Source organism: Paroedura picta, chromosome 2 (assembly GCF_049243985.1).
Source record: "Paroedura picta isolate Pp20150507F chromosome 2, Ppicta_v3.0, whole genome shotgun sequence".
NCBI lineage: Eukaryota > Metazoa > Chordata > Lepidosauria > Squamata > Gekkonidae > Paroedura > Paroedura picta.
The window spans coordinates 131,261,590-131,287,633 of NC_135370.1; the positions used below are offsets into that span (position 1 = coordinate 131,261,590).

Genomic DNA, 26,044 nt, shown 5'->3' on the forward strand with positions numbered 1-26,044 from the left:
GGGGCAGCAAGAAGATAATTAGATAGGACAGCAAAGACAGCACCTTCTTTCCTGTTATTCCTTCTCCTTCTCGGTAGTGTCACATTTCAGCATTTGCACTCTCTTACCTAGAGATGTAATTAGGCCCTATCTTTGTCTCTCTTCCTTACGATCAAGTATGGTAACTCCTCAATACAGGTTGTACAGCCTTGCTGTGTTAATTATTCTGCCAACAGTTCTATTAAATCTTTAACAAAATCACCTGAACTAGATGGTGTTCCCACAGAATATTATCAGGCCTTTACCGATAAGCTGCCAAACAAAAGTTCATCGTGAATTTTGGCTGCTCTGTGGTTCGTGAAACAATATTTGGGAACTGAAGAACTTTCACAAATTTTAATGAAGTTTGTTGTTATGGTTCATCATAACTTATGAAGAGCAGAAAGCAGGGAGTTAAATCAGGGAGTCATGGGTCAGCCAGGTCTCAGCAATGTTGAGGACTCCTCAGAGGAGGAATAGGTCAGCATAGCCAGGCCAGAGTCAGCAGAAGCTGACAAATAAGGAGGTGAAAGCATTTACAGCCAAGAGCTTGTACAGAGAATTCCAACCCTCAGCTTTGATCAAGCAGATTAAAACCAGCTTCCTGTTTCCAGTGTCTGGGAGACTGGTTGTGCGTCCCTGCCTTCAAAACCTTATGCTTAAAAGTTTAGGCAGATTATACTTGTAAACCACCATGAGCCTGCTGGTCTGCACACAAAGGATAATGCACATTCAATGCATTTTAGAAGTATATTTTCCTGTTCTGCACAGGAAAATCCAGCTGCCAAAGCACATTGAAAGTGTGCAGAATGGGCTGCTGGTCACCCTTCCAATAAATCTCATACATTCCGTTAACTCATGTGTTTCATTCCAATGTTTATATTGTATCCCCCCTTCCCGTGGGGGTTTTCAAATCATTAATGTTATGATTTCTATGCCGAGCCATCACAGGATTGCTTTCACAACCCTCAGTACCTGCTACAAGGTGCCACTGTTTATAAATAATATTTTTGAGCTGATGGAGAACTCAAAAGAACAGGCAGTTCTACCCAGGGTATGTTTCTACTTACAGACATTCATGCGGTATACTCTCAGCTTTATAAAATAGATGTCAAAACAGTTTATACTGGGTAACCGTATTCTATCAAAGCTTTTGTTAAATGCTTACTAGCCTTCTTAAAATCTTTGTAATCAGTGTTAATATGTGTCTAAGAAGTTGTCTGAATGGAAGATTCTTTTTCAGAGGAGTGGGATAAAATAAATGAAAATGTAATAATGTATTTCAATCCGTAGGCTTACAGTACGAGGACACCAAAAGTTTCCTGTTTCAGCTGTTTGTTGGGATGTAGAGGAGAATAAGCCAGCTCTGCACTCACCCTATGATCCTAGCCTACAGCTTGCTCCAACAAGGTCAAAGAGTCTGGGTGAGGGGCTGACACCCCCACACTGCAGCCCAATAAACTGCTGGCCTGTCTGCTACAAGGCCAGAAAGACTCCAAGCCCTTCCAGAAGTCCCCTTTGCTGAAATTTCAGATTGTTATACAGCCTTAGGTCATAGACAGGGGTATGCAAAAATATCAAACTGACCTGAGCCTGATTTGGCTTAACCTGAATCCTTGACTCTCAATTTTAGATCTGGGACTCGGGTTCAGCTTATTTATTTATTTTATAATTAATGCCCCATCCCTCCTGTTGATGCTGACAGTGTGGCTCACAACATATTGCATAACAAATATGCATAAAAACAGCATTTAAATACACAATAAAACAATCCTACTCACTGTGTGGCAAGCCCAGAACATCTCAGTTTCAGTTTCCAAGAGGGGTATCCATGTAGAGAGAGCCCAAGATGTTAATAGTTGTCCAGATGTTCATTGGCTCCAGCCAAATGCCTGGTGGAAGAGCTCTGTCTTACAGGCCCTGAGGAACTGAGCTTAAGAAAGCTGATTTTTTTCAGAATGAGCTGTCCAGAAAACAGCTGATATTTGGAGAGGTATCTGTACATGGATCAGCTGTTTGTCGGGCGGTCTAGCCTGACAAACTGCTGATCTGGGGAGCTGACAGCTCTATGCCAGCTGGGTTGGAGATGACTCCACTTACAGCCAAGTAAACTGAAAACTCCCACTATAGGGGCTAGTCCTGTGCTCCCTCCTTTACAGCTAGGGGTAAACTTAACTGTAAATGGGGAAGCCTGGGATTAGCCTCTGCAGCAGGATCTGTTAGTCAGCTCCCTGGATAAACTATTGGTTGGGCTGCGGGGGTGGTGGTTTGAATTGCCCACCTCCCACAGCCTGACAAGTAGCTGATCTGTGGAGAGGTTTCCCTCCATGGATCAGCAAGTTTGTCAGGAAGGTTTGAAATCCAAATAAAAAAAGCCAAAGTGATTCAACGTTTTGCTATTCATGTCCTGAAATGAATTTGTGATTCTTGGTTAGAGTTAAAACTGGAATAAATCCTTGAATCAACATTGCTTCTTTGAGTGTGTGTGTTTTATCCATCAGAATACACATCAATCATTAGAACTGTTATTGGGCAAATGAAATGAAAAGAAACTAGAGATTGGGTTGTGGAGTCTAAGGAAGATGGGTTTTGAGAAAATGAGGAACCTCATAATGGTATGATGCCATAGACTCCACCTTCCAAAGTCACTGTTTTTTCTATGAGATCTAGGGTTGCCTTTCTTTAGAGTAGAAGAAATGAGGTTTTTTTGTTGTTCACTTCTTTTTACTATCTGAAAGAATCTCAAAGTAGCTTACAATCATCTACCCCTCCTCTCCCCAGAACAGACACCTGTGAGGTAGGTGAGGCTGAGAGAGTTCTGAGAACTGTTACTGGCCCAAGTTCACCTGCATGCGGAGGAGGAGTGGAAATCAAACTTGGTTCTTCATATTAGAAGCTGCTGCTCTTACCCACTACCCTAAACTGGCTCTTTAGCAGCGGTTTATCTGCTGAAGATTTCCCCCTTCCCTTCTGCTTTTCTCCCAGGAATTAAAAGATTCCATTGTTAATGTCTTGATGATAAAAGGAGCCAATGAGAGGGATATAATTCTGAACGGATAAAATGACTAATTCCTTACTCAGTTCAAAGTCATATGTAGATGATTCTCCTGATTTAAAAAGCTTCTAGGAATAAGAATTTAAATACAACTATACACAAACTACTTTGGCCTTCATTTCCTCTCAGCTAGATCTTTACTCTTTTTGTTTGAATGTCAAAGAGGGTGGGGTTATGGGAGTATTCATCACACACTAGCTTATAAATACCTGTCAGTTTGCAAGGTGTTTCCAGAAGTAGTTTTGCAAAGTATTAATGTACAAGTACCACTGAAAGTTGACTTACCAGAAACAGAAAAGACAATGGAATATTCTGACAGTGTTAAACAGGTAAGGAAGCATGGCTAAAAATAACATTATATTCTATATATTTTAAACCTGGTATTTTTTTTAGGGAAATATATATTTTATTGGTTCCATTTCAATGACTTCTAGAGTCTGTAAGAAACAGAACCTGTTTAAACTTCTCTTATGATGTATATAATTCGACAGGCTACTTTTGGAATACTTTTGTTTTCAAATATAAATATAATAGAAGAAAGTAGGACAATTTACTGCTTTGTATTATGCATGTGAAAATAATATTATCTATATGGCCTTAAAGAGAAAGAATTAGATGCTGCTGCTGTAATTCCTGGATTCAGTATCTGTGATAATATATAGAAACAAAGTTAACAAATGGGGATTGTCTTTGACATCTATTATTATATCCTTGCTTTTTAAGTTAAAACATCTTGCCAGATTTTTGTTAAAATATCTTGAAGCAGAATAATTCTATTTAATTTTTTGAGCTGGACAATGAGGCATTGTACTTTATGAACACCAAGCAAGAGATATGTTACTGTCAAGGGTTAATGCCTATCAGTGTCTGAGAACCTTTGAGTGACAGGCTGTTCAGATTCTGTGGAACGATTCAGTTAAGAAATGTGAGTTGGGGACTGACAGTTGAAGAAGAGACAGTTTAGCACTGACTGAAGATTGGAAAGGAGGTAAAAGGAGTGAGAGGATCAGAGAGGATCTCTATTCAAACTGAAAAGAGAAATTGCTTCTAGTTAAGAGAAATAATCCCTGTCCAGTGTAAAGGGAGACAGAAGTGATTCCTGGGTATCTGTTCCCTCTTAATAAAACAGTGAGGGGTGTTGGGGTGGGCTCAGTCTGGGATGGGGGGGGGGAACAATTGGCCCCTTGGCCCCAGACTGACAAGTGGAGGCCCTCACCAGGACAGACCAGAGTTCCAGGGCAATCTGGAGAAATGGCTGCAAGTCTGCTCCTGACCACTGCAGGGAGAGGACGTCAGAAGGGCTGCCAAGGGGGATGAGAACAGAGGCTTGGACAGGCTGTGCCAGCCCTTTTCACCCCAAGGCTGCCCTAACTGTCATGTCCAACTGCAAATTGACTCAGAACCCTGACAGAGCTGGCAGGAGGCTGCAGAGTGCTCCCCCTCCCCCTCCCTTCAGGCCTGCTGCGAAGGAGCCTCTGACAGCCCCTGACTGAGGGGAGGGAGGCATTTGCAAGAACAACGCAGGGGAGTCTGAGGGCATGGGGGTGGGCCTTCCTTTTGAGGGGGGGCTTTCCCCTTGTGCCAAACAGTTGGCTGACAGGAATGCCTCAGAAAAGCCCCTTCTCACTTAAAATACTGCTCTGGCCGGGGGTTAGACACAGCCAAGCCATGTGTCTTTCATCTTTGCCACTCTCTGCAGATTTGTGGATACTGCACAGCGTTATTTTGTAGACGAAACTGGTTCTTTTGTCTCCTGTTTCTTCTGCACAATAACCCTGTGCAGTAGGCCTCAAGTCTTTCAATTCAACAAGAACCTTGTGGGAGGCCTTAAATGTTTCTTCTCTACCACAACACTGTCCAAAGTAGCTCTTTCTGCCTGGGGAGCTGATCTTTATACATTGCAGGTGAGCTGTAATTCCAGGAGCTGTCCAGGCCCCACCTGGAAGTTGGCTGCCCATGGGTTGGAAATATTCCTGGAGGTTTGGAGGTGGGACTTCAAAATCATATAATGCCTCAGAGTCCAGCCTTCAAAGGAGCCATTTTTGCCTGCAGTTGGGAGGGAGTGGTGCAGGTGTGTCCCTCTTGGGCTATGGGCTATGGTTAGCCCTTACCAGTGACTGTTTGTATTCTGGGGTGCAGACAAGCAGACCAGCATCAGTCCTGTGAGTCTGGAAAATGCAGGAAGATCTAAATAAATATTTACAGCATGAAACTGTAAATAGTGAACAAAGAAATGGCTGGAGAGAACTGGCCTGGCAAACAAAAAAAAAATTTGGCCTGGCAAATAAAAAAAAAACACTATTAAAAACCTTACTAAGGTCAAGACTGCTGTGCACAGAGAGTCTTCCTCTTAGGGTTGCCAGCTTCCCTGTGAGGCTCTCTACCCCACTTCTCTCATGGGGAGTCTGCTATGAGGAGAGAAAGGGAAGACGATTGGAAAATGCTTAGAGACACCTGAGGCCTGCTGGGTCACTCCGGCCCATTCCCAGTTCTCTCAGACCTCTCACAGTCCCACATACCTCACAGGCTGACTATCTCCACAACCATGCCTTCATTTGCCACCACAACCCCCCACACAACACACACATTCAACCCCATGCCCTTACAGACTGGACAACTCCTCCCGTTCCTCTTCCCACTGCCAAGCTCTAGCACCCGTTGCATTCTTGGATACAACTGGCTTTGCCCCTAGTGTGACTATAAAAGGATTTTGGGAACTTGGTTGTATGCTCCTATCTTCTAGATTTAATGAATTACTGAGATTTCCAAAGCTAAAAGAAAGTTAAAAGACCTTTTTGAATATCAGAAAATAGTGGCCGCGGCTAAGCGTGGCTGCCGTTGACGCCCCGGGGGTGCCCAACAAGGTGCGACTCCTGTGACGTCATCAGGCCATGCCGCAGAGCAGAGGCACAGGGGTTAGGCGCCTGGCCTTAAATAGGCCGGCGCACTCGCACTCCCTCCTCTTCGCGCTGGCCGCTGACTTGACAGCAACCCGCCCACCCATCCTGTTTGTTTGTTATTTGTCGCAGCTGCAGGTGATGCACGGTAGGGAGCCTGTTGGTAGGGAGGCCCATCTGCACATGGAACTCCCTGAGATTGGGGGTCTCAATAAGGTGCAGCCTACCCGGCTGGGAGGCCAGGGGCCCAGGCCAAGTGACCAGGGAACACCAATGGAGGTGGACGCCCTTTGGGTCCCTAGGTGGTCGCTTCCCAGATGATGCCGCCGCGGAAGGTGTCCCATCCTCCCTGCTGGGAGTGAGGCATGGAGTCCAAGTGCCGCGGTACATGTCATGTAGCCGGACGACTGATGAGGGTCAGGCTTCCTTACCGGCATCAGGCCAACCTTCTGTTGGGGTTGTTTTGTCTATAAACGGCTGCGGCCTATTTATATGCCAACCTGGAGTCGTGTCTTCATTGGTACAGTCGCCACCTGCCAGTCAACATTTATTTGTTAGCAGGAAATTATCTGGAGTTACCATGATTACAAAATTACCTCAGTTTCACCTCATATATCATACACCAGAAGGAAGCCATGTTAACTTTATGATTTCACCTCATACATACCTTTGCTTCCCCCTGACCTTTTCACCACTAAGTTAAATAAAATGTTTTTTTGAACTTTCAAAAAGCCTCTTATGTGCAATATCATGATCATAAGTTGAATATAAGAATGTGACTTTTGTTTCTTTCCTCAGCTCCCTGGACTGGGCTAGCATCAATATATATAGTGATTGGGTGGTACAGTCATAGACAAACAAATAAGAAATTAAATAGTTCTGCAAGAAAGAAGAAAAAAGGAAAATTATGTGCATGAAGGAGGGAAGAGGATTAGATTGCCATAACAGGCTTGCAGCAATCTCAAGGCTGTGGAAGTTTCTGAATGTGAACTCCCTGACCTTGGTTTCTTTTGTTGGATCACCATACCAAGCTCTTACATAAGTCCTGCTAAATTCAAGGGCACTTTTGCAGATTAGGACATGAAAGTGGATGGTTCTGTCAGTCATCGTAATTTGAAGTATATCACAGGTCCAAGAATGATGTACACACTTCAGTATGCTAAACACTCATCACTGTCAAATGCAGAATTGTTTGTTCACCATATTTCAGAGTCCTGTTTCTGAAACCAGCTCAAATGAAACTGCAGTTAAAAGAATACTATCTGACATTTAATTTAATATCAGAATTTTTATGTCTATTTCTACATATTGGCTATCTGCAGTGCCTATCGGTCAAGACCAAATTCAACACTGAAGAAAACCCAATAGCCAACCCACCGAATGTCAGTCTGGAACCAAGGGGCAATTGGGAGCCGTGCAGTGCGTGGCTCCCAATTGGCCCCTTGGCCCAGCCCAGATGTTCCCGGCCTCAGAGCTGAGCGCACGGCCGGGTGAGGCTTCACAGCAGGGACGCGGCAACCCTACTCTTTTCTCCGACCAAGGCCGGCCCTGAAGCCATGGAATCGGGCAGGAGGGGTTGGCGGGAGAAGCTTCAGGGTGGCCAAAGGAGCTGGGTGGCAGACTGGCTTCTTTGGAATTGGGCGGGAGAGGTGTGTGGAGAGGCTTCAGGGCAGACAAACGAGCCGGGCAGCGGCCTGGCTCCTTTGCCCGCCCTGAAGCTGGGGAATTGGGCGGGAGGGGGCTGGAGGGGACATGCTGCTAGCGCCTACTGTATTTTGCCTACAGCAGGCTTAACTTCTAGTACACATGAATTTTTTTATTACTCTACATACCTGTAAGGTATGAACATTTAAAACTATTTCCACGTATTGGTGGCACTTTTAGGAAACATCTGGTTTTCTCAGGTTAAGTAAGGCAACCCTGCCCAAAAAGAGGTTAATTGCGACCACATTTGTAAGTACCTTTTATCTTGCTTTGTCTCCAATGAACCTGGGATTTTCCTTTGGAAGCTAAACCAATTGACCATTAAACAGAGACACCTACTTCAATAAAACTTTTTGTTATTGTTTTGCAGATGGCATTTCCTTGCAACTTGTTGTTTGTGAAAATCATACAAATAAAAAATCTACAAATGACAGATGTATGTGAGTATCCTGTACAAAATCACTGATAACTCTTAAGAGATTCTAGACAGTACCAGTCTTTTCCCCTTAGACTGGAATGAAGAATCAGACAAAATGCATAGTTTAAGTTAGATTTTATACATTACAATATGAACTGCATATTAAACACAAGTCCCCCATTCTGCAGGCTCACTAAAAGGCTTCACAAGATCTGGCTCAGCTGGGTGCAAGAAAAGGGAGAAAGGCTTGGCTTGCCTCCTCCTGCTCCCTGGCTAGCTGGAGTCCTTGGAGATTGTTAGCTCAGCAAGGTGAGCCAGGCCATCAGGGCCGGCACTACACCTGCGGAACAATGGAGCATGGCCAGCCTGCCTCCTCCCATTCCATGGATGGCAGGACAACAGAGCACCCAGGGCCGGTGTTCCAGATGCAGCACATACAAGGGTGGCTGACCCTCTTCCACCCCTGCTTCCCAGTTTACTGTTCTGCCATAGAGTGGAGCCAAGTATTTTCCCTCCCTTCTGATGGCCCAGAAGTGGCATGGAGGAGGTGAAGAAGGATAAGGATGGGGCAGGGAAGATCCACAACTGGCCTTCGGTGGGATAATGCCCTCTCCCTATTGGGGGCATGTCCCCCACTGAAGGGCAAACAACACAAGTTTTAGTTGGTGTGTCATTATGGATACAAACCAAGTTTTATTGGGGGCAGATGCTTTGGCTGATGTTTGTAAAAGTTAGCACAAGGACAGACTCCTAGCTCTCAAAAATGGCTTGTAGATGTTTGGGATGGTGATTTCTTGAGCTTCAGAATGAAGAGACGGTCTCCGAAGTACCTGCTCAGGACACAAGTGGTATGATGGATTTTCAAGGGTTTTCAAGGCAAGAGACATTCAGAGGTGGTTTGCCATTGGGGGAACCCCTCGTTTTGCAGTAAAATTTAAAATGTTACGAAATATCTAGGGTATTTAAATCCCCCGCCCCCGTAATAATAAAGTAACTACCTTCTCCTCCTCCTGTGTCAGGCAGCTGTGGGAGGCCTCAGCAGTGGCTGGGAGCCACATAGAACTCCCTAGCATTGTTGAGGGGAGAGAACTGGTGGGCTTGGCAGCACTCAAAGAGTTGTTGTCAATGGTGTTTCATCAGACTGGAGGGAGGTGAGTAGAGGGGTACCTCAGGGCTCGGTGCTCGGCCCGGTACTTTTTAACGTATTTATTAATGATCTAGATGAGGGGGTGGAGGGACTACTCATCAAGTTTGCAGATGACACCAAATTGGGAGGACTGGCAAATACTCCGGAAGATAGAGACAGAGTTCAACGAGATCTGAACACAATGGAAAAATGGGCAAATGAGAACAAGATGCAATTTAATAAAGATAAGTGTAAAGTTCTGCATCTGGGTCAGAAAAATGAAAAGCATGCCTACTGGATGGGGGATACGCTTCTAGGTAACACTGTGTGTGAACGAGACCTTGGGGTACTTGTGGATTGTAAACGAAACATGAGCAGGCAGTGTGATGCAGCGGTAAAAAAGGCAAATGCCATTTTGGGCTGTATCAACAGGGGCATCACATCAAAATCACAAGATGTCATAGTCCCATTGTATACGGCACTGGGCAGACCACACCTGGAGTACTGTGTGCAGTTCTGGAGGCCTCACTTCAAGAAGGATGTAGATAAAATTGAAAGGGTACAGAGGAGAGCGACGAAGATGATCTGGGGCCAAGGGACCAAGCCCTAAGAAGATAGGTTGAGGGACTTGGGAATGTTCAGCCTGGAGAAAAGGAGGTTGAGAGGGGACATGATAGCCCTCTTTAAGTATTTGAAAGGTTGTCATTTGGAGGAGGGCAGGATGCTGTTTCTGTTGGCTGCAGAGGAGAGGACACACAGTAATGGGTTTAAACTACAAGTACAATGATATAGGCTAGATATCAGGAAAAAAATTTTCACAGTCAAAGTAGTTCAGCAGTGGAATAGGCTGCCTAAGGAGGTGGTGAGCTCCTCCTCACTGGCAGCCTTCAAGCAAAAGTTGGATACACACTTTTCTTGGATGCTCGCGCCTCTGGCGAGGAGCAGCCCTTTTTAATCCTCCCAACAATTACCCAGCAATCACCTCACCCAGGCAGCACAATAGCCTCACCTGGTCAGCAGCAACTCTCCCCAGTAGCTCTCTCCACGTGCTCTCAGTTGTCTGAGCTCTGCCTCTGGCGAGGAGCAGCCCTTTTTAATCCTCCCAACAATTACCCAGCAATCACCTCACCCAGGCAGCACAATAGCCTCACCTGGTCAGCAGCAACATTCCCCAGTAGCTCTCTCCACGTGCTCTCAGTTGTCTGAGCTGTTACACAATCCCATCTTCTTACAAATAACCCCCCTTCCCCACTGCCCCCCCCCTCTCCATATGGCAGAACCTTTCTGCCCCGACTGTGTCATGGAGATGCAGAAATCTAGGGCAGATGGTGTATGCCGCTGTATGAGGTCCACCACAGGGACACAGGAAGTGGCAGGGCATGCTGCCTCATTGCAATGATCTAGTGGCAGCCTGGAGTGGTGCTCCCAGTGAGGAATTGGTATCAATTAATCACAATAATAAAGAATTCCAAAAAGCTTGACTGTATGTCTTTTCTTAACCTGGTTGAGACAGGTAGATGTGCTTCTGATAAAGCAAAGTTTCTTTTACACTTCATCAGCACACTATTCTCAAGAGTTATTGAGTTCTCATCAATACAAGCTTTTCATAGTCTCAGTCATATTCTGTGTGATCCATATAGAGTAAGACAGAGTATAAAGAACTGTGCCAAAGGTTTCTTATCCCTTTAAAGATCAAGCTTTATTGACTGCACTGGTTACCCATTTGCATCTGGACTCATATCAAAGTGCTGATTAATACTACTACTACGATTAACGAACTTTCCCGTGTATACTCTCATGTGACAGCTATGCTGTTTGGAAAGCCTTTTCTGAGTGGTACTCTCTCTGAGAACCATCTGAGAACCATAACAGTCTCTGTGTGTGTGTGTGTGTTGGGGGGGCCTTAGTGACAGAACCAGTCCTTAGGAACGATTTACAGAGTGCTTCCAGAGGGCCCTCTTGTTTCCTGCAATCAGAAAGAAGTGTACAAAAGTCATTTCAAAATGGCATCTGGGGGAAGGTAAATTGGTTTGGGGAGATCAGACTGTGGTGCTTTTATACTGCTGATTGTTCTGTTTTGTTTGATACCTGTTTCTGCATTGTTTGCTACCTCAAGTTTAAGGAGATAAAGTGGGACATCAATATGATAAATATTTTTCCCTATTTGTTTTTTAGGATTCCGTTGTAGTCACTCTTTGTTTATCTCACGTTTACAGATTTTTGTTATGTAACCTAAACACAGATCTCTGAGGAACATTGAAATGGGACTCAATAAAGAACAACTGGGAGTTCTATATATTATTCTTTTATATAATGTGTATGATCTTGGTTTTGATAAAAATAAATTTGTGATTTAATGTATCTTTATAATGATGGCTGTATTCTGCTTTTAAAAACAGTTTGCCAGTCTAATTGTTATGTGAGCTTGTTCCTGCCAACGGCTTCATTTGCAAGGGTCCAGACCAAGGCTATTAAGGACTGCCAGAATCCAACATGGAATGAAACCTTCACCTTCAGGGTACAGCAGGAGATCAAAGTAAGGCATAATCTCTGAGGGACACTTCACATGTAATGCCATATAATTTCTCCCTTATTTATGCAAAGAACAAAATAGAGCAAACTCTTAAAAGTTTTTTACTTCTCTTTGCAGAACGTTTTAGAGTTGAAGGTTCACGATGAAGACAATTGCCTTCTCACTGTTCTTTTTGATGTTTCTAAAATTCATCTTGGAGAAACTATTTGCCTCACATTTCCATTGGACCAAAAAGTAAGAAACAGCAGGGCACTAGAAAGATAACATCATTAAATGTTGTTGTTGTTAGGTGCGAAGTTGTGTCCGACCCATCGCAACACCATGGCATTCGGCTCTTCTCCAGGGAGTCCTTTCTTCTCATGAGGTGGCCAAAGTATTTGAGTTTCATCTTCAGGATCTGGCCTTCTAAGGAGCAGGCAGGGCTGATCCCCTCTAGGACTGACCGGTTTGTTTGCCTTGCAGTCTAAGGGACTCACAAGAGTCTTCTCCAGCACCAGAGTTCAAAAGCCTCAATTCTTTGATGCTCGGCCTTCCTTATGGTCCAACTTTCATAGCCATACATTGCAACTGGGAAGACCATAGCCTTGACTAGATGCAGTTTTGTTGGCAGGGTGATGTCTCTGCTTTTTAGGATGCTGTCTAGATTTGCCATAGCTTTCCTCCCTAAGAGCAAGCGTCTTTTAATTTCTTTGCTGCAGTCCCCATCTGCAGTGATCTTGGAGTCCAGGAAAATAAAATCTGTCACTACCTCCATTTCTTCCCCATCTATTTGCCAGGAACTGAGAGGGCCGGATGCCATGATCTTTATTTTCTTCATGTTGAGCTTCAAGTCAAGTTTTGCACTCTCCTCTTTCACCTGCATCAAGAGGCTCTTTAGTTCCTCTTCACTTTCTGCCATTAGAGTGGTATCATCTGCATATCTGAGGTTGTTGATATTTCTCCCTGCAATCTTGATCCCAATTTGTGACTCATCTTACCCTGCCTTTCTCATGATGTGCTCCACATACAAGTTAAATAGGCAAGGCGACAGTATACAGCCTTGCCGAACTCCTTTCTCAATTTTGAACCAATCAGTGACCCCATGCCCGGTTCTCACTGTTGCTTCTTGACCTGCATATAAGTTTCTCAAGAGACAAATAAGATGCTCTGATATTCCTATCTCTTTAAGAGCTTGTCACAATTTGTTGTGCTCCACCTGTCCCAAATTAGGTGTAGTCCTTGGTGCGTAGGTTGCAGAGTAGTGTCAAGATCTTCCTGCATCCTATGTATGGGAAGGAGTTCAGGCTTACTTACATCTGTGACCCACGCATATAAAAAAAAACATTGATTTTCGCAGTTCTGAACTGTGTGGGGAGGTGTGCGTGATGGACAGTGATTAGGGAGTTCTCGCCATGTCACAAAATTGTCAATTTAAACAAATGGCAGGAAGTTTCTACTTCCTGTCCATCGGCTACCTTGTATGGTAGTGAAAATCCAGGGTGGACAGGAGGGAAATGGGCCAAAGGCTCCTGTGAGGTAATGGGAAGACTCGGGTAGTGGGAAGACTAGCCCCAGACCGAAAACAGGGCAGCAGTGCAGTATAGCATCCTCTGTGCAGTAACAGCCCCTGTGGATGGTGATGAGAGAGCTCCGACAAGATGGCTTAGTCAGAACAACACTATCAGGGCTGGCTGCATTCGGAGGAATGGGGAATCAAATCCAACTGACCAGATAAGAAGCTGCCGCTCTTAACTACTATATCACCACAATTGGCCCCCTGACCATATACAACACTCCTCTGTAGCTAAGTATTCCAAGGAAAGTTTGGTTGTAGAAGAGTAGGTTATTATTTCAAAGCAGCTTACAATTGTCTGCCCTTTCTCACAACAGGCACTTTGTAAGGTAGATGGGGCTGGAAGAGTTAGGGGAGAACTGTGACTACATCAGCTTGGTGTAGTGGTTAGGAGTGCGAGCCAGGTTTGATTCTGTGCTCCCCCACATGCAGCCACCTGGGTGACCTTGGGCTCGCCACGGCACTGATAAAGCTGTTCTAACAAAGCAGTAATATCAGAGGTCTCTCAGCCTCACCTATCTCACAGGATGTCTCTTGTGGGGAGAGGAAAGGGGAGGCGATGTGAGCCACTTTGAGACTCCTTCGGGTAGAGAAAAGTGGCATATAAGAACCAACTCTTCTTCTTCTTAAAGACCCATTATGCACGGGGGGTTTAGCACACATTCGGGGTGGAATGGCGGCGACTAAAATCACCGATAACGCACGGAGCCGGCTGCAACCGGCCTCAGCTTTGGTGCATGCCGCCGAAAAAGCCGCGTCAGTGAAACGCGGAAGAAAGCGCAGCTTCTGGGTGACCGGGGCGCAACCAGAAGCGGCGCCCGGATTGCCGCGTGCATAATCGGTTACTCTGGGTTTTGCCGCCGTCGTGCCCCGCCCCGTACATAACCGGTATGCGTCGCGTCTTCCCCCTCCGCGTTTTCCATGTGACCCGAAATCGCCGTTTCGGCGGCCGTGCATAATGGGCCAAAGTCACCCAGCAGGTTTCATGTGAAGGAGTAGGGAAATCAGACCTGGTTCTCCTTATTAGAGTGTGCCTCTCTTAACCACTACACCACACTGTTTCTCTGTGGAATTTTCCAAAAAACACCACACTTTGAGAACCACACTTTGAGAACAGTTACATAAATCCATATGTAGTGGCTATAATATCTTGCCTCTCATATTGTTAAAGAAGGGATCTCAGTATCCTACTGTATTTTCTTTTCATAGAAACAAGAAGAGCTAGAGGTGGAGTTTAGACTGGAGAGCATGTAAGTATATGAATTTGCACCACATTCTCATTAATACATATTATCATAAAAGTAGCCAAATTATGGTACATATTAGACCAATAAAATGGCATTTCGGACTGTTGCACCCCAAAAGTACCCAATTCAGGCTTGTTTTGGCTGAAAATGGTCCACCATTATTGGTTTCAATGGCCGAATCATGGTAGTCCAAAACAGACAAAGCACAATTTGGCTGTTTTGGATGGCCATTTAAACTTTAAAGGGACACAGAGAGCAGGAACTATTTCGTAGCTTTCCTGCTCTCTGTTTCCTGCTTTTTTACTTTTTCCTAGGGCAAAAGGGAGTGGGGGGTGGGGGAGGTGGACCAATGGCTAAGCTACCTAGAGTGGCTTAGCCAATCATTACAATCCATTTTTGTAAAAGCATTGCAATGATATAACAACAAGCTAACCTTGCTGCATGTGTCACCCAAAGTAACAGGAGGGAGGTTTTAGCCTACAGGAGGGCAGGGTTGTTATTTGGGGGGGGGGGAGGGACAACTCTTGGCCAATCACAGATTGTGCATGGCCAGAAAGTCTATAAACAGCATAGTGGGTCTTACCTGACCCCATTGCTGCTTCCCTGCTTTGCTGAGCTGTTGCTGCTCTGGTAGAGTGGAGATTTTTCTCTGACTCCCAGAGAGTATGCTGGCTGGCTGACTGGCTGCTGTGCTGGACTTTGGAAGATCATCATCACTGGAGAAGACTTCAACAGGTTGGCCTGAGGAATTCCCCCTTTGAACCTTTTCTTCTTTCTTTTCTTCTCATATTTAAACTCACTTTTCTACCTTTCCATTACTCTTTGGGTTTCTGTGGGTGGGGTTGGCATGCTTGGTGCAGGGGGAGGGTGTTGGGATTATCTGGATTTTCTTTTCCCTTTTTCTTTTTTCCTTTTCCTTTTCCTTTTCCTTTTCGTTTTTTTTTTTTTTTTACGGGGGAGACCGCTGCCAGTTTAATCTGTTTTGGGGGTTTTGTTGCTGTTGGATGCTTTGTTGTGATGGCAGTTGGATTATTGAAGGGGCTGCTCCCTGTTTAATCTGTATTTAGAGCTCTGTTGTTGTTGGGTGATTTGGTATGGTGCATGGCTGTTGGTTTCTTGGGGTGGGGCTGCTCTCTGTTTAATCTGTTGCTGTTGGCTGCTTTGTTGTAGTAGGTGGTTGTTGGTTTCTTGGGGGCTGTTCCCTGTTTAATCTATTTTTGGGTCTCTGTTGCTGTTGTGAAGATGCATTGTTGTTGTTGTTTCTGCTTTCTTCCTCCCTTCTTTATTTTAATGGTGGTGTACCACCAACTTTTATTTATTTTCTATATATATATAAAGAATGGACAGAAAAGAAAGAAGAACAAAATGAATACAAATTGCATAGTTATTGCCTGTTCTAATACATCAGATAACTATCTACTTAAATAGCCCACAACAATTCTTTAAATTTCTCTTTGGATCTATTATTCATTAGGGCAGTCAGTTTTGCCAATTTGGCAAGCTCTCCCAATTTGTCCAACCTGTCTGTCATTTTTGGAATATCCTGTAATTTTGAACCTCTTGCTGCCACCATCCTTTCTGCTGTAGTTGCATAGAACAGTGGTCCCCAACCTTTTTATCACCGGGGACCACTCAACGCCGGAGACCACTCACCAGGGACCACTCACCGCCTTTTACTGAGGCCCGGTGGGGGGGGGGTACTCCTCTACTCTCAACCACTGCCCTAACGCTCTCTGATCGCAATGGTAATGTTTAAACATCCCTTCAAAATAAGATACAGATTGCCACAACAATGAAGTGTGTTGTAAAGGGCTGGGGGGGATGAAGTAAAGGGCCGAGGGGGGGAGAAGGCGTCCTTCGGGGCCCACCTCCAATTAGTCAAAGGACCACATGTGGTCCACGGCCCACAGGTTGGGGATCGCTGGCACAGAAGAAAAAATCTCTGGCTTTTCGAGGAATATTTTCAGGCATTACACTCAATAACTTATTCAGGACATAATGGAAGTTTAATATTCAACATTGTTTCTAAAATATTGTGGATTTTTAATCAGAACTTGTGGATCTTCTTATATGTCCACTTCATATAATAAAAAGAGCCAAACGTCTCTTTACATTTCCAACATTTAACATCATAATCTATAGAAATTTTGCCCTACAATTTGGGTGTTACATACCATCTATAAAATATTTTATACCAATTTTCTCTCAAAAGTTGAAATTTTGTACATTTTTCAGTTTTACTCCAAAGTATTTCCCATTCATCTAATGAAATAGTCCACTTAAAGTGCTGCATCCATTTAATCATACCATTTTTAACTTGTTCGGCTTAAGTTCCATATGTCAACAAATGAGGCTTTGCTTGAAATGATATATTTTCAAATTCGGTCAAAGCTAGACAAGAGTCTTTTTGAGTCTGGAACTCGGACTTAAACCTGGTCATAATTTGATGGTATTCAACCCACCTAATACCAATTCCTCTTTATTAAGAGTGTCACAGATTTTTAATTTCCCCATAACCATCAGCAGATCCTTATACCTAAAACAGCCCAAACTTGTTTGTTGGGTCTTATTAAAATATGACTCACTTGGAGATTTCAACAAAGATGTGTTGGAAGACAGTCTCTGTCAATATTTTTCCAGGTGTTGATGGCCCAAATCTCTTGAAAGTGGGTCCAGAATCCAGTACATTATCCATGATGATACTGCTGCATGTAGATATAATGTTATATTTGGTACATTTTGCCCACCTCTGGTATTATTTTGAAGCGCTTTAAATGCAATTTTGGGTCTCTTACTATTCCATATGAATTTATTTATAGTACTTTGCCATTTAGCTAAAATCTTATCTTTAATTTCGATTGGAATGGCCGGAAATAAAAATTTACTTTTGTCAAAATGCTCATTTTTATAATTGTCATGCATACATACCAGGAAATATTTAGTTTGTTGTTGTTAGTTGTGAAGTTGTGTCTGACCCATCGCAACCCCATGGACAATGATCCTCCAGGCCTTCCTATCCACTAACATTCCCCAGAGTCCATTTAAGTTTGCACCTACTGCTTCAGTGACTCAATCCAGCCACCTCATTCTCTGTTGTCCCCTTCTTCTTTTGCCCTCGATCGCTTCCAGCATTAGGCTCTTCTCTAGGTCAACATTACTGTGATCAATATCATTATTGTGTCAGCATGGTGCAGTAGTTAAGAGCAGCGGACTCAAATCTGGGAATTGGGTTGATTCCCTACTCAGCGAGCTGGGATCACCTTATTTAATCTTATTGTATTTCCTTCCACAACCTCAAATAATTGTTTTTGAATAAACTTTTCAGATCCTTATCTAAGACAACTCCCAGATATTTTATGATCTGGATTGACTTTGCACCCCATTTTTTCGTTTATATTTAAAGTTAATTGTTCTGGAGATCCGTAAACCCATATTTTGGTTTTTTGTCTATTTATTTTGTAACCAGCACAATAACCAAAGTCTTTTAGAGCATCCAATTGTCATGGGAGAGAACTTTCCAGATTACTCAGGTAGAAAACCAAATCATCTGCATAACGTCTGCTCTTAAAATCCATACCTTTAATGAAAAGTCCTGGTATGTCTGTCCTGGATCTTATTTTTATTGCTATGGTTTCTGTGACCAGATTAAATAGTAAAGGAGACAGTGGGTAACCTTGTCTGGTTCCTTTCATTATCTGAATTTTTTGAAATGTAAGCATTCCATTAACCAAAACTCTAGCTTCCTATTTAAAATATATTTACTGAATCAGTTTTAGAAACATCTCTCCTCAGTCCATAGTTTGTAAAGTTGTTAATAAAAACTTCCACTGAACATTATCAAACACTTTTTCCACATAAAGAAAAACAAAAGCCCCACATTGTTGTGTCCTCTGCACATAGTCCTCTGCACAAATAATGTTATTTCTTATAAGTCTTTTTGGCATAAAACTTGTTTGGTCCTCATGTACCACATCACCAATATATCTCTTTAACCTTTTTGTTAAGATTTGAACAAAAAACATATAATCAACATTCAGTAGTGAAATCGGTCTCAAAGATTGTGGCAAAGACAAACCTGTGCCCTCCTTCTGTATGAGAGTTATTGATGTTTGCTCCCATGATTCTGGAATCAGTGTTTCCAATGTATCCATTATCTTAACCAAAAGTTGGTGTGACACAGGTGTTATTACATGTATCATTCCTTTATAAAATTCAGCCAGTAATCCATCAGGTCTAGGTGCTTTCTGAGATTTCATTGCTAATATTGCATCATTTACTTCTTGAATTGATACTTCTTGAATTGATACTTCTATGCTGATTGTTAATTTCTTTATAAGGATATCTTTCAGATACCCCACTTCCAAGTTACTTCCTGTCTTCTCTGAGTGATATAACCTTGGAAAAAATTGCCTGGCTTCTCCTGGATATATTTTTCCAAAAATATTCCTTAACTTTGTATTTTAGCCTAGAGATGGAATTATTCTGAAACCTTTTTTGAAATTTATAGGACAACTGTTTTCCAGATTTGTCTCTATATTCAAAGTTCTTTTGTTTAAAAAAATCCAGACATTTCCTTATCTATTTAAAACTCAGAGCCAGGATTTGTTTCCATATATGTTCAGATTGTCTCACCTGATTGTGCTTCTTCAAATTGCCAAAGCTGGTCCTGGATAAATTTCAGTTCTTGACACTTTTCCTTTTTAATCATATTATTTTGTCAAATTAACACCTTTCTCATGTAAGCTTTGCCTGCATCCCATATTGTAGTGATTTTAACATCTGATTTTTGATAGAATTGAAAAAAATATTGGAGTTCTTTTTCACATCCCTGTATTCTTGCTTATCTTCAAATATGTATGCATTCATTTTCCTTCTTCTAATCCCAGTTCTTTGATAGTTCAGTGCTAATTCCAGTGGATTATAGTCAACAAAAGTATTAGCTAGCATTTCCACTTTAGATATGACCAACAATAATGATTTGGAAAGCCAACATTGGTCAATCCTCAAATAGAAGTCATGCCTTTGTGAATAAAAAGTATATTTCTACTTTTGTGGGTTTCAAAGTCTCCAAGGGTCAAATAACGATAACTGATTAAAATACAATAAAACCTTCTTTTGGAGCTTAGCTTCATTTCTTTTTAATGATTTATCTAGATTTGGGTCCGGAACAGCATTCACATCACCAATCAAAACAAATTATGCACCCAATACTTCTATGTGCTTCTGAAAAAAATCAGCATAGAATTTATCCTTTGCATTGTTGGGCGCATAAAGATTTCTTGATAGAGGTAGTGGCTTTGCTCATAGGGGCAGGGTCTGGTGTTTTTCCTGAACATTAAATGTAATCTCTAGGGTTGTGTAGGTTTGTGTTCCTGCCTGCATTTTGCTAGGGTTACCTGTGTGTTGGTGGTTTGGTGTGTGGGAACAGGAATTTGCCCAATTTGGTTTTAACATCTAAATAGGCTTTAAACAGAAGAAGGATTATTTTAGGAAATTTAAGCTCCTACTAATACTATAGGATAGGGTTTCAGTTCCTTTCCTAATTAACCTGTTTAGGAATAGGAATTATAAGAGAAAAGGCAACTTCTACATTACAGTTAAATAGTTAAAATACAGGCTGTGCATTCTCCATTGAATGCAAGTTTTTCTGTTAGAGATGACTTAAAGCTCACTAGTTTCTTGGATTCTTAGGGGCAGAGGGAGGTTCTGCATCTCACTGTGGCCCTCCTACAGTAGAGTGTGTAGTCAGGTTTTATCGTTAGTTTTTTTTAACCTAACTTTCTAAAAAGATTTATTCCAGCTCAAGATTAATTAGGTTCCAGTTCTAGGGTCACCCAAAGTAGATTCTCCCATCAGGTCTTCATTGTATCCAATGGAGCAAGAGTAGACCAGAGAATCTTTTTTCCACAATAAGATACAATGGAGGCCAGATAGGGCACCAACTTTGGATGCCCTGGTTCAATTTTCTTGAAACTTTGGGGGGAGGTCTTTAGAAAAGAGGACCTTCAAGCTACACTGAAAGTTTGGCGCATCTAACTCAAACCCCACTCCAGGCTAGAGTGAAGATGGAAATGGGAAAATTCCAATAGACTTTAATGGTGCCATTGACTTTAATGGGGCTGAGTCGCTCCAGAGCCTTGCATCGAATCAGCTGATTTGGAAGACTTTAAATCAGTCCAGAATGGATCCTGCCAAACCCAAAATGATATGATTATTTTTTTTTGCACATGCCTATGTCATATTTTTGTATGAACTAGTAAAACTTGGGAAACTTGGCATAATAATTATCGAATTACTAAGCTTTAAATAATTTGTGTATCTATCAGATGGAATGATAGAATCTTAACTTAATGGGGAATATTAATAAGTAGATTAGTTCTTCCAGACCAGTTATGACACGTCAAATATTCTCATTTTGTTTTGCAGCACAGTTCCTCTTGAAAATATTGTTACTAATGGCGTATTAGTGGTAATTTCAATTTTTAATAATTTCCCTGTTTATCATACAGTGACTGTGAGCATGTGGCTATGATATTTTACTGCATTCTTCAAAGTTCTGGGTTCTGTTATCATTTTGCATCCTGTGGCAAGGGAACTTACAGGCCACCAAACTATTGAGTTAAGGGAAAACAAAACATTCAAACAAAGGACTTTTCTATATGAAAGTTATGAAATGATTCAGATATATATTTCAGCAAACCCAAGACAAGACATCTTCCATTGCTTAGTTTTCTTATACTGCCACCTTAAGTCCTAGGATATAAGGCAAGTTACTTATTTTCTTTAAAAAATGTTACGTCCTTCTAAGCCTATTGAATTGAATGGATTTATAAAGGCTTAATTCTGTTTAGGATTGCAATGTTACATAATTAGTCCAATCAGTAGGATGGAGTATCAGAAGTAGACCCGGGCCCCCGCAAGTTCATGAGGCTACCCAGCGGGTGTGCAAGTGCACATGTGTGGTGGCTCTGCACATGCATGCATGCTTGAAACTGCTGCATGTGCGCGTTTGTGCCCCTGTCGGGCGCAAACGTGCATGAGTGGCAGGTCTGCATGTGTACATTTGCATCGCCGGCATGCTGGCAGTCATACTTCCTTCTCCCCGCAGCAAGAAGCTTGCCAGGCCACAAGCTAATCGGCTGCTTCGGTGGCCGATTTGCTCACGACCTGGCAAGCTTCTCGCTGCAGGGGCGGGGGCGGGGAGAGGGAGCCGCGGCCCGCTGCCAAAGCTCTTGAGGCCCGGCACTGGTCCCTTTAACTGCCCTTTAACTACAGTCCCTTTAACTGCCCTTTATATATTTGACTATCTGGGGGATATTTTGGAGGACGTCATTTTGGCAACCAAAATTCAGTTCCAAATCATATCTGGCTGAAAGAATAGCCAGAAAATATTGATAAGGTATTTTTTCTGCTCATATATCCTGAATGCACACCTCTACTCAATGTTGTATTGAACATATCTTTCTGGTTTATGGGATATTTGGATACATTTGTATGCAAGTGATTACCTGATTACCTGGCCACCTTAGTGACCTGTGCCTCCATGGATAGATAGGCATCCAAAGTCACCCCCAGATTCCTAGCCTGGGGCACAGTAGTCAGTTGCATCCCAGCTAGGATGGGTAAATGTGCCTTCTGGTCTGCCTCCTTCCTACCCAACCACAGGATCTCTGTCTTGGAGGGGTTGAGTTTCAGGTGACTCCGCTCTAACCAGACAGCTACAGCTTCCAGATATCTGGCAAATGAATTGTAGTGTGTGAATACTTAATTTTCAGATTTTTGAATTAGATGTATTTTGCAGTTTGCTTACTTAACACCTTTTAAAATGTGTTGTATTGATCTTTATCTATTTCTGTTTATTGTATTCCAAATGGACAAAACAAAGGAATGGAAGTCTGTCAATAAATTGCTGACATAATTTTCATACATAGGTGGGGACACCGATGTCCCCTTTATAGTTTTTTAAATAAAGAAACTGAGTCAAGTAATGGCTATACCCAAAATATCCTAGATGAAGCGCATAAAGGATAATTCTGAAACTAAAAATGTTTGCTTTTTCATTGCCATCTTTTTTATAGTCTCGTGAAATTTCCCGCTTGGAGGTAGAGGTTAACATAGAGAAGAAGAATGAACCAACAGGTAATTATTTACTTTTAATATACACAGTCAATTATTCTAAACCATTTATCTTTCTTCTAGATTCTGCCACTTGAACATTTACAAATATAACTACAAGAATAAAGCTACATCCCCTATCAGTCTGAATTATCTATTGTTTTTAATTTTATATTTATTTTAAACACTTTTTCACCACCTTTCTACTTTACAGGAACTCAATGTGGCTTACAATGAAAATAATATTAAAATACATAAACCTTCTAGTTAAAACCAGTAATTTAAAACACCAGGAATTCAGGTTTATGAACTGAATGAAAAGGTTTCAGAGGAATAATAGTTGGGGTTTCCTGTTCCATTTTATCATACATTATTTAACCTGTTCATCTTCTGTGTCATTTTAATAAAAGTTTATACATTTTTGCAATAATATGTTCATCATATGTACTTGTGTAATTTTTTCAGTTTTCTCACTTTAATAGCTGTGAACATATTATAAACATTGTTCAGTAAAGATATGCCTGTAACTTCTTATCATATTAGGGTCATATTAGACTCCATGTCTCTGGTATATTTCCATTTTGTAAAATAAAATTCAATGTATTCTGTAATGGTTGTCAAAGGTCATCTTCAAAACATTTATAACATGATCCTGATAATTCATCCAATCCTATTACTTTTCCTGGTTTTATTTTCTTTATAATTCTACGTCTTTTATTCTTATGCAGCCATTCATAATTTGTCTTTGTTTTTCTGTAAACTCTGGTAAACTTTCCTTTCAAAGTATTCTTCTATTTTTGCCCGTGATATATTATGTCCTTTATACAAATATGTATAATATCAATGAAAAGCTTTTTGAATAGCTCCATTATTGGTAAAAAAAATCTTGTCACATTCTTGCATACTTAACATCATTTTTCTCTCTTCTCAATTTATATATCAACTAGTAAGCAAGCCCACTGTATGACCAATACAGTGGGCGCTAGGTACTTACAGCCTTGTGGGTCAATGTTCTGACGGTGGGGGCTCCCTCGGGCGGCAGGGCCTCCCCCGGGCGGCGGTCTGTCGGCGGCGGCTCTCTCGGGCGGTGTCTGGACGTGGCGAGAGGTGCTTTGCGCCTCTCACCACGTCAGGCCGCCGGGCAGGGAGCCACTGGCAGCCGCGCGGAGCGGGCGGCCTGATGCATCGGAGGCACTTCGCTGCGCGCGGCTCACAGTTGCTGGGGCTGGGAATAGGAGGGACCAATCGGCAGGCGCAAAGCACCTGCCGATTGGTCCCTCCGATTGTCTGTCCGGAGGAAGGGTCCAATCCGGACCCTTCCTCATCCCGGACACATCCCGCCCCAGAACCCCTTACGGGCGGTGTTGAGACTAGGGATGGGTAATTAGGCTCAGGTGCTGATTTGGTTACTTTTCAGGGATGTATCTGAGCTGAATTGCTGGATGAATCAGCTGTAACCAAACAGCAGTTGTTGTTGTTGTTGTTGTTGTTGTTGTTGTTGTTATTTAGTTGTTGTTGGCAGCTTGAGAAGAGTGGTGGTGGTAGGAGAGTGTTCCAAACAGCTGATCTTAAGGATCAGCTGTTTAGTGGCTTTTTAAATGGCTCTTTTCCTTCTAGCCTTCCCAGACAGCAAAGAACCAGCTCTTGGCTGCTTGGGAACGCTGGGGTGGGGAGAGCCACCAAACAGGTGATCCCTGAAGATCAGCTTTCTGGCATTTCAGCAGAATTGGTTCAAGGTTCTTGAATGAGCCAAACTTGAATAGATATATGGAATCAGTGATTTTGTTGATTCAAGTTCTACTAAATCAGGAAACCCCAAATATACCAATTTCCCCCCTATGCACATCCCTAACATCTTCCAGATTTATTTGTAAAATGTTGTTTCTGATTTGTCTTTTCCTTCTAGATAAAAGCTTAACATTCACTGTACAAGGATCCTGTGAGGAAACAGAGAAATTTTTACTGGACTCTGCAGTGCATCCCACTGATCCTGTTGTGTTTCACTACATAAAATATCAGCAATCTGTTCTGGAAATTGAATTATCCAAAACACTATGTAAAATATGCTTTGTACGTATTCCATTCATTTTATTTGTTTGTTTGCTTAGTTCATTTGTACCCAGACTTAATCCCCAATGGAGGCCCAAAGGCATTTTTTAAATTCATAAAGCTATTTCTAATCTACTAGGTCTTTCAGCTTACAGTGTAATATTAGTCATACTCTTTCTGACCAATATACCCATCGCTAAAAGCTAGGGCTATGACTTAGGAGACTGAGACTAGGTCTTGATGCAGGCAATCTTCTGATCCTATGGCCAAAAATAGCAACCATTTAAGATTCTCTATAAATCTCCTTTGAAGCATTTTGAAGCCAGACCTATGGTGTAACACCTTGGCATCCATCAGAGCTACAGAGATTGGCCTTATTTCGGCACAGCTTCAGGTAAAAGAGATAAGTGGAAGCAAAGAATTGCTTAGCAGAGAGGCAAATCCAAAATACTTTTGCCTCTCTTGATCAGAATAGTTGTCAATAAAAGGATTTATGGTGTCATATGATATCCGACCATTAATTTGAATTCAAGTGGCAATTTGGATGCAAACTTCAATCCAAATGAATGTGATCAGAATGTGATCAGAATGAAGCTCACAGAGCACAACTTTATTCCCTTGCCCTGCTGCATATTTGACTCGCCCCGCACACAAATACATACTGTGCTCTGAGCATCGGGGGATCATCATGAATAGCATGGGGATGAAGTGGAGTCTGCCAAGGGAGAAGAGAACAAGCAAAAATAGCCCTCTTTGCAATAGTGGTGCTGTACGTAGAGCACAATTACAGTTTTGCCCATGGCATTAGTGCATTTAGATCCTGGAGCATGCCACAGATGAGAAAATATGCAGGGTACACTTACAGTGAGCCAGAGCTCACTTCATTACATGCATGAAATGGTCACCTTAAATTAGTAGGAATGCACCCCTAAATACATGGAGCTGGGGATTTTAAGTGAGGCTGAAATTTCAAGTAATGCAACAGATTACAGCAGGTGTGACACAGTGCTACCCAAAGTAGAAATTAATATAGATCTAAGCAGGGTGGTGTGGTCCACTCTTGATTAGCCACCAGTGGGTATGACAAGGCATAGCAAGATCTATAAAATTAATAACCACTGAAAGGGAGGCAAATAACCACTGTGGTGAGGTACAACCTCTGAGATAATATCAGATTTGCTAGTGAAGTCCAATTTAGAAACCTGTTTCAGATTTTCCCATACACCACCACAGAAAATAATAGCATCTCCAGAAGATAATTTCAAACTGGAAGTCATTAGGAAATTTAACACTTTGCCTGTACAGATCTTGGTGAAATTGTAATTAACTA

General features: G+C 42.3%; 1 protein-coding gene across 1 annotated transcript in view; it reads left to right on the top strand.

Moving 5' to 3' along the window:
* Positions 1–3,331: 3,331 nt before the first annotated feature.
* Positions 3,332–26,044, top strand: part of LOC143830357 (cytosolic phospholipase A2 epsilon-like) — a 59,565-nt gene continuing 36,852 nt past the window's right edge. Inside the window, exons 1-8 of the mRNA XM_077322776.1 lie at positions 3,332–3,402; positions 8,045–8,114; positions 11,618–11,754; positions 11,869–11,985; positions 14,513–14,553; positions 20,977–21,019; positions 22,629–22,689; positions 24,572–24,735. Coding sequence (XP_077178891.1) covers positions 3,376–3,402; positions 8,045–8,114; positions 11,618–11,754; positions 11,869–11,985; positions 14,513–14,553; positions 20,977–21,019; positions 22,629–22,689; positions 24,572–24,735 — 660 coding nt within the window. The 5' untranslated portion in view covers positions 3,332–3,375. The remainder of the gene's footprint in view (positions 3,403–8,044; positions 8,115–11,617; positions 11,755–11,868; positions 11,986–14,512; positions 14,554–20,976; positions 21,020–22,628; positions 22,690–24,571; positions 24,736–26,044) is intronic.